The sequence below is a fragment of the Procambarus clarkii genome, chromosome 11, assembly GCF_040958095.1.
Source record: "Procambarus clarkii isolate CNS0578487 chromosome 11, FALCON_Pclarkii_2.0, whole genome shotgun sequence".
NCBI lineage: Eukaryota > Metazoa > Arthropoda > Malacostraca > Decapoda > Cambaridae > Procambarus > Procambarus clarkii.
Genome location: NC_091160.1, coordinates 39,450,548 through 39,463,719, shown reverse-complemented (window position 1 = coordinate 39,463,719; position 13,172 = coordinate 39,450,548). Strand labels below are relative to the sequence as shown.

Below are 13,172 nucleotides of genomic sequence, written 5' to 3'. Positions count from 1 at the left end.
CCCTCCCTCCCTTACGTGTGTGTGTGTGTGTGTGTGTGTGTGTGTGTGTGTGTGTGTGTGTGTGTGTGTGTGTGTGTGCGTGTGTGTGTGTGTGCGTGTGTGTGTACTCACCTATATGTACTCACCTATATGTGCTTGCAGGATCGAGCATTGACTCTTGGATCCCGCCTTTCTAGCTATCGGTTGTTTACAGCAATGACTCCTGTCCCATTTCCCTATCATACCTAGTTTTAAAAGTATGAATAGTATTTGCTTCCACAACCTGTTCCCCAAGTGCATTCCATTTTTCCACTACTCTCACGCTAAAAGAAAACTTCCTAACATCTCTGTGACTCATCTGAGTTTCCAGTTTCCACCCATGTCCCCTCGTTCTGTTATTATTACGTGTGAACATTTCATCTATTTCCACTTTGTCAATTCCCCTGAGTATTTTATATGTCCCTATCATATCTCCTCTCTCCCTTCTTTTCTCTAGTGTCGTAAGGTTCAGTTCCTTCAGCCGCTCTTCATATCCCATCCCTCGTAGCTCTGGGACAAGCCTCGTCGCAAACCTCTGAACCTTCTCCAGTTTCTTTATGTGTTTCTTCAGGTGGGGGCTCCATGATGGCGCGGCATACTCTAAGACGGGTCTCACGTAGGCAGTGTAAAGCGCCCTAAAAGCCTCCTCATTTAGGTTTCTGAATGAAGTTCTAATTTTCGCCAGTGTAGAGTACGCTGTGTGTGTGTGTGTGTGTGTGTGTGTGTGTGTGTGTGTGTGTGTACGTACAGTTGAGTAACTTGTCAATCAATCCTTAATTTGGGTAAATTGGGCAAGTTATCAACCCCCCAAAAAATTGATGATTGGAAACATAATTTGATTTTATCGTCGCCTGCATCAATTATTATTAACCCCCCCTCCCTTGACGTGGCGAAAGGGGGGGGCGGCGGCCATCAATATTGAACCTTTCTAATTTAGATTTAGAAGGGAAATGATCGTAAATTAAATTTTGATACTGAATATGATTGGATTTTTTTTTGGTTACTGCAAATGTAACGACATCATATATTAGATTTTTTTTTTTCCATGGAATGCGACGTACGTGTATTAAATACCGCCATGAAATGTGGCGGGGGAGTATATATATATTTATATGTGATTTTCGCGGGAAAAATTGAACGTTCCTATCTTTGATTATGGCGGGAACTGCGGTGGCATCATATATATATTGGTTTTGGCGGGAAATATGTCTGATTTTCGGGGTAAATGGACTTTCATTGTTCATTGACGCATTCCGGAAAAAAAAATGACGAGGTCGTAGCTTTTAGTTTTGGCGGGAAATGTTAGTCGTATCTTTGGTTTTGGCGGGAAATGTTAGTCGTACCTTTGGTTTTGGCGGGAAATGTTGGTCGTACCTTTGGTTTTGGCGGGAAATGTTGGTCGTATCTTTGGTTTTGGCGGGAAATGTTAGTCGTATCTTTGGTTTTGGCGGGAAATGTTAGTCGTATCTTTGGTTTTGGCGGGAAATGTTAGTCGTATCTTTGGTTTTGGCGGGAAATGTTGGTCGTATCTTTGGTTTTGGCGGGAAATGTTAGTCGTATCTTTGGTTTTGGCGGGAAATGTTGGTCGTATCTTTGGTTTTGGCGGGAAATGGGGAAAACTCACAATGTCTTTGGCGTTGGGTGGAAAACTACGTTGTCTAACCAAACAGACAAGAGAAGGTACTGAAGCGTCGCTCAGACACAGACACACGAGACATAAACACAGACACGAAGACACAGACTGATACAGACACACACACACGTGTTCCCGGGAGGTAAATTAGCCTATATCGAAGGCGATATAGGCCTATATCGAATTATAATTAGCCTATAATTAGCCTATATCGAAGGTGAGATCAAAAGGAAAAAGCCCAGCGAAGGAAGAGGGGTTCTCCTAGCGAAGGAAGAGGGGGTCTCCCAGCGAAGGAAGAGGGGGTCTCCTAACCTTTTGTAACACTCAGAATGTGGAGATCAGAGCCCGGCTGGAGGAGGCGAGCAGGAGGAGAGAGACAGGGAACCCCCAAGGCCCCTCAGGTGATGCAGGGAGAAAGATGGGAGAGGCCAGGGACAGGACCCAAGAGAGCCTCACGTCAGGAAACAGCATCGCATACATTGATCTGGAAGATCTGGAGGCATCATGCATGGCCATCACTCCCTGCCCCTCTTCCCAACACCACGCACACATGTGTACGTGCACGTACACACACACACACACACACACACACACACACACACACACACACACACACACACACACACACACACACACATATATAGGGGCCTGGTAGCCTGGTGGATAGCGCGCAGGACTCGCAATTCTGTGGCGCGGGTTCGATTCCCGCACGAGGCAGAAACAAAGGGCAAAGTTTCTTTTACCCCTGAATGCCCCTGTTACCTAGCAGGAAATAGGTACTTGGGAGTTAGTCAGCTGTCAAGGTCTGCTTCCTGGGGTGTGTGTGTGTGGTGTGGAGAGAAAAAAAAGTAGTTAGTAAACAGTTGATTGACAGTTAAGAGGCGGGCCGGAAGAGCAAAGCTCAACCACCGCAAACACAACTAGGTGAATACAACTAGGTGAATACAGTCCCCTAGTCCCTAGACCTAGGGATTAGGCTAGTCCCAGAACTAAGGGGCACGAGTTAAGAGGAAAGGCTGAGTGAACTACACCTCACGTCGCTGGAAGACAGAAGTGCTCGGTGAGACATGATCATGACGATCACAATCGACTTGAGAATGGTCCAGGACGGACCCAAACGTCGTCGTCCCTTCACTTTCTAGTGTGTGGTCTGGTCAACATATTTCTGCCACGTTATTGTGACTTCTCGTCTGCACATGATCACCACATACAAAATTCTCAGGGGAATTGACAGGGTGGATAAGGATGGATTATTTAACACGGGTGGAACACGAACAAGGGGACACAGGTGGAGACTGAGTACCCAAATGAGCCACAGGGACGTTAGAAAGAACGTTTTCAGTGTCAGAGTAGTTAACAAATGGAATGCATTAGGCAGTAATGTGGTGGAGGCTGACTCCATACACAGTTTCAAATGTAGATATGATAGAGCCCAGTAGGCTCAGGAACCTGTACACCAGTTGATTGACAGTTGAGAGGCGGGACCCAAGAGCCAGAGCTCAACCCCAGCAAGCACAACTAAGCGAGTACACACAGCCACCACCACCAGTCTCCAGATGGCCGTCTTAATGAGATGCAAATAATATTCGCCTGTATTTGAGGCCTAAATTGATTTTCTTTACATAGACTCCCTTCAAGGAACATTAAAATTTTTGTTTTATCGGTCTGTTGTGCAAGGTTCCGGACGGGGGAAAAGACGGGGTAAACAACTTTTGTTTTGGGCGGGAAAAAAATGTCTGCTCTGATTGGTTGGGCTAGCGGTGCAGGGCGAGCTGTGATTGGTCGGCTGGAGGGCCCCGGATATTGCAGCTACGGGATACCTACACGCGGACCCGGAGGAGGTCCAGCAGTCCTGTACTGAGCAGTGAAGAGGAACCACAGTTAGAAAACTTACGTACAAGATAAAGACATATATCCTTGCCCAAGCTGCTTGCCAGCCAAGAGGCAGATAGCAGCAGGACGTGATTAAGAGTGAAGCTGTGACCTTGTTCAGAGTTTTGTAATGATAACAGACGGTATCTAAGAGGGTTTCACTGCTGAGGGAGCATTGTCAGGGTCGGGGGGGGGGGGGGGCAAGGTCGAGTTTGGCTCTTGGAGAATATCGTAAGAGCAAGTGAAGAGGCTCTCAGACCCAGTAAGACTTCGTCTTGTCAACTGAGAATGAGCTGAAACCTTAAAAAAAATCATTTATGCAGATTCACAGGAACTCATTCGAGACGCGAGAGCTACCAGGTAACCAGGCATCAGGTACCAGGTATCAACCAGGTACCAGACCAGATATCTAGATAACAGACTAGGTACCTGGTACCAGTACCAGGAGACGCGAAAGCTACCAGGTGACCAGGTATGAACCAGCTATCAACCAGGTATCAACCAGGTATCAACCAGGTACCAGACCAGATATCTAGATAACAGACTAGGTACCTGGTACCAGTACCAGGAGACGCGAAAGCTACCAGGTGACCAGGTATAACCAGGTATGAACCAGCGATCAACCAGGTATCAACCAGGTACCAGACTAACGGAAGACAGCAAAGATTGCACCAGTTACCTGGTTGATACCTGGTTGATGGGGTTCTGGGAGTTCTTCTACTGACTTGTGAGAGTTTGGTCCACCAGGCTGTTGCTTGGAGCGGCCCGCTAGCAGGCCCACATACCCACCACAGCCCGGCTGGTCCGGCACTCCTTGGAGGAAACAATCTAGTTTCCTCTTGAAGATGTTCCGGCAATATTTCTTATGCTCGCTGGGAGGACGTTGAACATGCAGGTCGGCGTTCAATCCCCGACCGTCCAAGCGGTTGGGGACCATTCCTTTCCCCCGTCCCATCCCCAATCGTTATCCTGATCCCTTCCAAGTGCTATATAGTCGTAATGGTTTGGCGCTTTCTCCCTGATAATTTAATATAATGTTCCATATCGTTCACTCCAGTATGTTGTTATTTTACTGTGTAGATTAGGGCTCTGGCCCTCCAGGGTAGACGGCTTTATTCTAGACTTCCAGGAGACTGTCGACACTGTGTTGCTCAGGAAGCGGCTTAGTAACATATCTTGAGAGGTTATCTTGAAAATGATTTCGGGGCTTTTAGTGTCCCCGCGGCCCGGTCCTGCTCAGGAAGCGGCTTAGTAACATATCTTGAGAGGTTATCTTGAGATGATTTCGGGGCTTTTAGTGTCCCCGCGGCCCGGTCCTGCTCAGGAAGCGGCTTAGTAACATATCTTGAGAGGTTATCTTGAGATGATTTCGGGGCTTTTAGTGTCCCCGCGGCCCGGTCCTGCTCAGGAAGCGGCTTAGTAACATATCTTGAGAGGTTATCTTGAGATGATTTCGGGGCTTTTAGTGTCCCCGCGGCCCGGTCCTCGACCAGGCCTCCACCCCCAGGAAGCAGCTCGTGACAGCTGACTAACTCCCAGGTACCTATTTACTGCTAGGTAGCAGGGGCATTCAGGGTGAAAGAAACTTTGCCCATTTGTTTCTGCCTCGTGCCGACTGAACAAATCCATAAGGGTCGTGATAAGGGTTCGAACCTACATCCGGGATGGTCCCAGACGCACCTTAGTCGACTGCGCCACGACCTGCGTTCAGTTGATATATCAGGCTATTGTGATTGCTGTTTGTATAAAAGAACCAGGCTAGGGGGTGATAGGATATGGGTGTGGGTGGACCTAGATCTTGTCTTTGAGGTTATCTTTGAGATGATTTCGGGGCTTTTTAGTGTCCCCGCGGCCCGGTCCTCGACCAGGCCTCCACACCCCCAGGAAGCAGCCCGTGACAGCTGACTAACACCCAGGTACCTATTTTACTGCTAGGTAACAGGGGCATAAGGTGAAATTCTCCCCATTGTTTCTCGCCGGCACCTGGGATCGAACCCAGGACTACAGGATCACAAGTCCAGCGTGCTGTCCGCTCGGCCGACCGGCTCTCTAGATACTTTCTAGATACTAGAAAGCAGAATTTAATTGAAAGAATTTGTCATTCACAGGTATGTACTCACCTATTTGTGCTTGCGGGGGTTGAGCTCTGGCTCTTTGGTCCCGCCTCATTGTGATTGGTGAATTTTAATCCCGGAAATAGACTTGTTATCGATGTCCTCAGATAACAAGAGGCTGTTGAGATAAATAAAATAGAGCGAGCAATTGAGAGATGCTCAGGGGAATGACTTAGGGGAAGCTTGGAGTTATGGTGTGAGACGTGGTTAGTGGTATTGAAGGAGGTAAGTGCAAGGTGATCACGCTGCTGGCCACAGCAGACGCCCAGGAGTGCTTAGGGGGAACAGCACCACCAACTCCACTCGGCTCCAGTGGAAAAAGTTAAATGACCTCCAGATAAGACTCAACAATCCTGTCTTCTTTTTCCACGTGTTTTCTCTCTCTCTCTCTCTCTCTCTCTCTCTCTCTCTCTCTCTCTCTCTCTCTCTCTCTCTCTCTCTCTCTCTCTCTCTCTCTCTCTCTCTCTCTCTCTCTGTCTCTCTCTCTCTCTGTCTCTTTCTCTCTCTCACACACACACACACACACACACACACACACACACACACACACACACACACACACACACACACACACACACACACACACACACATCTTCCCTGTGGGCGGACGGAGCCTAACAACATTACCACGGGGTTCCTTTAAGTTGCTAATAGCATGAGGGAGAGTCATGAGTGGTGTGCCCTGGTAGAGCCCGCGAGCCCCCTGCGACTCTATCAAGATTCTATGTGGGGGGGAGGGGGGGGGGGGAGGAAAAGAGGATAGAGAGGCACCTTACCTTGAGGTTACCTTGAGGTGCTTCCGGGGCTTAGTGTCCCCGCGGCCCGGTCGTCGACCAGGCCTCCTGGTTGCTGGACTGATCAACCAGGCTGTTAGACGCGGCTGCTCGCAGCCTGACGTATGAGTCACAGCCTGGTTGATCAGGCACAGGTAGAAGGAAGGTCTCGGACACGGGGGAAATATGGTGAGAGTTATGATAGGTAGAACATAAGAACATGAAAATCAAAGATACATTCGTGACGGCTCCTGTCTATATCCAGCCAAATTCATTCGTATGTTTAGCCGGCGCTTGAAACAATCAAGGGATCGTACGGCCGGGAGAGATACATAATTATGTACATGTGGACAATATTAGAGGGGCTGGTCCCAAACCTGCACACAGAAATAACATCACATGAGACCAGAAGGCATGGCAGGATGTGCAGAATACCCCCGTTGAAGAGCAGAGGTGCAACAGGTACTCTGAGAGAGAACTCTATCAACATCAGAGGCCCGAGACTGTTCAACACGCTTCCACTACACATAAGGGGCATAACTGGCCGACCCCTCACAGTGTTCAAGAGAGAACTATCAACATCAGAGGCCTGAGACTGTTCAACACGCTTCCACTACACATAAGGGGCATAACTGGCCGAACCCTCACAGTGTTCAAGAGAGAACTATCAACATCAGAGGCCCGAGACTGTTCAACACGCTTCCACTACACATAAGGGACATAACTGGCAGACCCCTCACAGTGTTCAAGAGAGAACTATCAACATCAGAGGCCCGAGACTGTTCAACACGCTTCCACTACACATAAGGGACATAACTGGCCGACCCCTCACAGTGTTCAAGAGAGAACTATCAACATCAGAGGCCCGAGACTGTTCAACACGCTTCCACTACACATAAGGGGCATAACTGGCCGACCCCTCACAGTGTTCAAGAGAGAACTGGATAAACACCTCCAAAGGACACCTGATCAACCAGGCTGTGACTCATACGTCAGGTTGCGAGCAGCCGCGTCCAACAGCCTGGTTGACCAGTCCAGCAACCAGGAGGCCTGGTCGGAGACCGGGCCGCGGGGACGTAGCCCCCCATAATCAACCTAAGGTAACCGCAAGCTACGTTTATTATATTACTCGGTAATTGGTTCCACAAATCGGCAACCTTGTTACTGAACCAGTATTTACCCAGGTCTTTCCAAAATCTAAACTTATCCAATTTATTCATTGTTCCGAGTCATATTATGTTGTGATATATATATCAAAATATATAGATATATATATATATATTTATATATATATATATTTTGATATATACCTCGTGAATATCCCCTGTGATCTGATTGGCTGATCATATGGTGGACGGTGTTGACCAGACCACACACTACAAGTTGAAGGGACGACGACGTTTCGGTCCGTCCTGGACCATTCTCAAGTCGATGATTGAGAATAGTCCAGGACGGGCCGAAACGTCGTCGTCCCTTCAACTTCTAGTGTGTGGTCTGGTCAACATACTTCAGCCACGTTATTGTGACTCATCGCCTGCATATGGTGGACGGTGTTTTGCTGCTCTCCTTAGCGCCTTATTTTGTACTGCTTGCAGTTTCTGCATGTTAGTTTTCTTTATGGTGTGTAGTGGTACTGGGGGATACTCTAGATGCGGCCCAACTAGAGCCTTATATAGGTGGATCTGAATGTTAGTACTGAGGCTTCGGAATCTCCTCATTTTTCCTAAGGCTGCTTTGGCTTTGTTTAGTCGGTCCCTTACATGAATTTGTATCCCTGTTCTATTTATCATAAGTCCCAGTATTCTGCCGACCTCCGCATATTGGATCGGATGGTTATCAAGGATGATGGGGTCCGGGTTTCTTTTCGCAATGTGTATTATCTGGAACTTTTGTTGGTGCTAATTTTCCATTGCTTCTCATTGTTTATGAGTTCAATTGCCGCCTTGGTCTTGTCGGCTAGTAGCGGCTTTGATGGGCCCGGTTGGTATATTATTTGGGTGACATCGTCAGTGTATGTGATGTATTCTCCATGTTGGGGTTGGGGTAGGTCAGCTGTATATATGTTGAATAGAGTGGGAGAGAGGCAGCTTCCTTGTGGCACTCCACTTTTCAGTTCTATTACCGTCACCCAAGTAGCTGCCGATATTAAGCCTAGCAGTTCTGTTGTCTATAAAGCTGCAGAGAGTAGCAGTAAATCTCTCAGGAAGCCCTAGCCCAGACATCTTATATTTTAGGCCTGTGTGCCACAGTTTGTCGCAAGCTTGTGAAACATCTCTGAGCACTATATTACACTGATCTTTACTCGACATTGCGTTGGTTATATGGTGGTAGATGAGGGCTCCAGCAGCATGGGGCCCTCAGTGGGTGTTATACCCATGTTGTCTGGTGTTATATGGTGTTAGATGAGGGCTCCAGCAGCATGGGGCCCTCAGTGGGTGTTATACCCATGTTGTCTGGTGTTATATGGTGGTATATGAGGGCTCCAGCAGCATGGGGCCCTCAGTGGGTGTTATACCCATGTTGTCTGGTGGTATATGGTTGTATATGAGGGCTCCAGCAGCATGGGGCCCTCAGTGGGTGTTATACCCATGTTGTCTGGTGTTATATGGTGGTATATGAGGGCTCCAGCAGCATGGGGCCCTCAGTGGGTGTTATACCCATGTTGTCTGGTGTTATATGGTGGTATATGAGGGCTCCAGCAGCATGGGGCCCTCAGTGGGTGTTATACCCATGTTGTCTGGTGTTATACTTCCCTTCCTCTTTCTGATACTTCACAAGTCTCTGGTTAATCTTATCTTTTCCCAATATTTTACCTGGTACTTCCAGTAGGGAAATTTACCTGTAATTTAGGGTTTGGGTTGGGGGGGATTTTCCTTGTGGGGAAATCTGGCTCTTAGATTATATGCTAATAAAATAATGTACAATTCTAATATGCTCGAAGGACCAGAATATTCTTCTGACTGAGAGAATTAGTGGCTTATTGGTCTCTATGATTAAATGCAATTAAATTCTAAAGATTCTATTAATATGTAATGGTGAATTAGGTAGACGTTGATGTCTCGCATACGCCGGCACTACACGGGGCTCACCATAGCCCGTGCTACTTGGAACTTTTTGTTCTAGGTAGCAAATCTTTAACAACAACAACAACAGCATCCAGATGAAATATAAATATTATGTAAATTCCACTCCAAAACCCTAGAATTAATTTAATAGTAAATTCTAAATGGATTTGGCGATCTGTAGTTCACTTACGTCAAGTGATTTGTTGCCTCGCATCGTCACGTCAGGGGAATAACCTAATTCAATTTTAAAACCTGTAAAATCATTAAAGGATACTTCTCTTCCCTGCCGAACGTGGTGTCCGTAAAAAATTGAAGTTGCAGAATCGATCTGGAGCCTGTAGGTAGCCAGATGCTCCAGATTTAGACCGATGTCGATAAGCAAACTTCAGGACACTTGCACAATGGCGGCGTCCCTCTCTCTCTGCTTCCTCCTCGGGGTGGCGCATGCGCAATAGCTCCCAAAGCAGGGATCCCGAGTATAATACTATGGAAGGAAATTCGTTATGACGAATATTTACGTCATAAATAAATGTATTATGGTGCAACAATTATTTTCTCGTAATGCAGTCAATTAATTTAGACGCTATTAAATGAACGAGAAAAGATTTAGAGTGGAGATACGGTTTATAATTCTGTTCACTGGTACAGCTAATCGTAGCTGTATGAATTAATTCCAGTAAAACATGATAGATTTACTAAGAGATGAATCTATTAATAAGCGATTATCCTTATTAAAAAGGGGGCAAAATAAGGCTAGATTCTACTCGATCTGTTAATATATGAAATGATTCCCCGTGGCTAGCTGACTGATGGAACATTTCCACGATTTCTAGGACAAATTATATGGCGCTCCACATCCTAATGAAATGAATTCAGTATCATTAAACTACGGATTAGTAGTTAGTGCTAGTTAATTATGTTGCCTAGTGCAGGAAATACATCCTGTTGTACTAAGGATTAGTAAATGAGTATTGTATGATTATGAAGCCTAGTACAGGAAATACATCCTGTTGTACTAAGGATTAGTAAATGAGTATTGGATGATTATGTCGCCTAGTACAGGAAATACATCCTGTTGTACTAAGGATTAGTAAAGGAGTATTGTATGATTATGAAGCCTAGTACAGGAAATACATCCTGTTGTACTAAGGATTAGTAAATGAGTATTGGATGATTATGAAGCCTAGTACAGGAAATACATCCGAATGTATTAGGGATTAGTAATTAGGTGTTGGAACTGTCCAACATTCCTGGCCCTGGTTCTTGAAACCTCTGAGTTGTTGACGATGAGTCACAATAACGTGGCTGACGTATGTTGACCAGACCACACACTAGAAGGTGAAGGGACGACGACGACGACGTTTCGGTCCGTCCTGGACCATTCTCAAGTCGATTGTATCTACTTGAGAATGAGTTTGACACTGGGTTTGTGACCAATATGTGGTCAAATAACTAATTTACACATATCAACATGTGTTGTGATACATGTGAGGACACTTGCTGACACTTGACAGCTAACTGGCAGAAGAGATCAAGCTTAGCTGAGTCACAGAGTTGTGTATCGTGTCAGCAAGGCGGACAGTCCGCCTGCTGTAGTAACTTTGTGTCAGCAAGGTGGACAGCCCGTCAGCTGTAGTAACTTTGTGTCAGCAAGGCGGACAGTCCGTCAGCTGTAGTAACTTATATTCCACATTTCATAACTTTTCCTTAACCTGTGCCTCTCCATCTTTGCTCCCATAACAAAAAAATAATATTATAATAATATTATATAATAAATCTTATATACTTACTGGCAGGTGCGAGTGAGTGTTTGTGTTTGTCTGTGTTGTCAGGTGTTGTGAAGAACACTTGAGATAGGAGTAGACTTGGTATTTTCTACGTCGTTGTCAATGCTCTGAGCTCTGTAGAGCAACAGGGCCAAATCGTTCAGGTTGTAGTGGAACATGCCAGCACCAACAACCTGGCCGATCACACTAAACAAACCCAACTACAGTTGCACTTTCTATAAATATATATTTCAGAATCATGTTGATATCACTGTGATTGAAAGTACACGACTAAATTAATTATTATTTGTAATTAAAATTATTTAATTAGTTGGGGATTTAAGCCACCTATGCACACGCATTACCAGCTGAACCAGGATGTGAGGCTTCAGTAGGATGGTATCGAACCTGCGGCTCTCAGCCAAGCATGTGTCTGATCAGATCCGAGGGTTTGATCCCATGGTAGAACCAACAAAAAATAAAAAATCATGGATATATCAAGTTGTTGTGGTTTTATTGTTGTTTAAACTCCTGGTTAATTATTTCCGTTTCTTCTACAGGTATGTGACTGCTCGCGGTGCTGACGTCACTGGTGGAGGGCGTGAGTAGTCTTGTATCTTGCTCCTGATTGGCTGGTTTGATGTTGACGTCACTGATGGAGGATGTGAGTAGTCTTGTATCTTGCTCCTGATTGGCTGGTTTGATGTTGACGTCACTGATGGAGGATGTGAGTAGTCTTGTATCTTGCTCCTGATTGGCCGGTTTGTTGTTGACGTCACTGATGGAGGGTGTGAGTAGTCTTGTATCTTGCTTCTGATTGGCTGGTTTGATGTTGACGTCACTGGTGGAGAGTCTGCTACCCAGGCTGTGGCTGGGGCCCAGGCTCATCTTGTAATAACTTAATCTGGAAGTCGCGGAGTATTTTGTATGCGAGATCATGTCTCCTTTTGACCCCATTTGACCTCGTTTGATTTAGACCATTCCTGTGAATGGGATCACTGAGAACTGCCTGGGACCATCCCGGCTCATCCCACACTTCCTACAGGAACTACTCAAGTTGCAACTTGGACTGGTCGGTAGAGTGACAGCTTCGCTTCTTACAGGTATGGCGTTCGATTCCCGAGTGTCCCAAGTTATGTGGCACTGTTCTCTCTCTCTTCGGCACCTTATGACACCTCCTATACTGGCCTGATGGCACTTCCAAGTGCTGTATAGTCACACTGGGAAGAGATATATAGTTATATAGTCATATAGTCATATACACAGAGTTCTCTTATCAATGTGGACCAAAACTTCACACTAGAGAGTGAGAGAGACGAAGACGTTTTGGTCCGTCTTGGTCAATATTAAGTCTATTATCTTATTGTTCCCTTGTCCCCCCCCCCCTTCAGTCTCTCTACGTGTGCTGTGGGAGGACAGTGACCTCTGTACCTATGGCACCTCTGCTCTTCGTCGCCTCTATTCTGCATTTCCTGTCATATAGTCATATATGGCAGGAAACTACCATATATATATAACTAGCCCCATCTCCCACACCCCATTTGGGTGTGGAGGTCACCAGGTGTGGAAGGGGAAGGTTTGGGAGTCACCAGGTGTGTGTGTGTGCGTGTGTGCGTGCGCGCGTGCGTGTATCCAGACATTTTGTTGTGAGGTCTGTCGTCATGGCAACGGGCCACCCCGCGTCGCCTCCCCTCACTCCCTCACTCCCTCCCCTCTCTCTGTCTCTCTCTCTCTCTATCTCTCTATCTCTCTATCTCTCTATCTCTCTCCCTCCCTCTCTCTCTCTCTCTCTCTCTCTCTCTCTCTCTCTCTCTCTCTCTCTCTCTCTCTCTCTCTCTCTCTCTCTCTCTCTCTCTCTCTCTCTCTCTGTCTCTATCTCTCTCTCTCTCTCTCTCTCTCTCTCTCTCTCTCTCTCTCTCTCTCTCTCTCTC

The 13,172-nt window shown here is 46.4% G+C and overlaps 1 protein-coding gene across 1 annotated transcript in view; it reads left to right on the top strand.

The window, feature by feature from the left end:
- LOC138363671 (perilipin-4-like) overlaps nucleotides 1-11,636 on the top strand; it is a 68,307-nt gene extending 56,671 nt beyond the window's left edge. The window contains exon 4 of the mRNA XM_069323050.1: nucleotides 11,573-11,636. Coding sequence (XP_069179151.1) covers nucleotides 11,573-11,636 — 64 coding nt within the window. The remainder of the gene's footprint in view (nucleotides 1-11,572) is intronic.
- The last annotated feature ends 1,536 nt before the right edge of the window (nucleotides 11,637-13,172 follow it).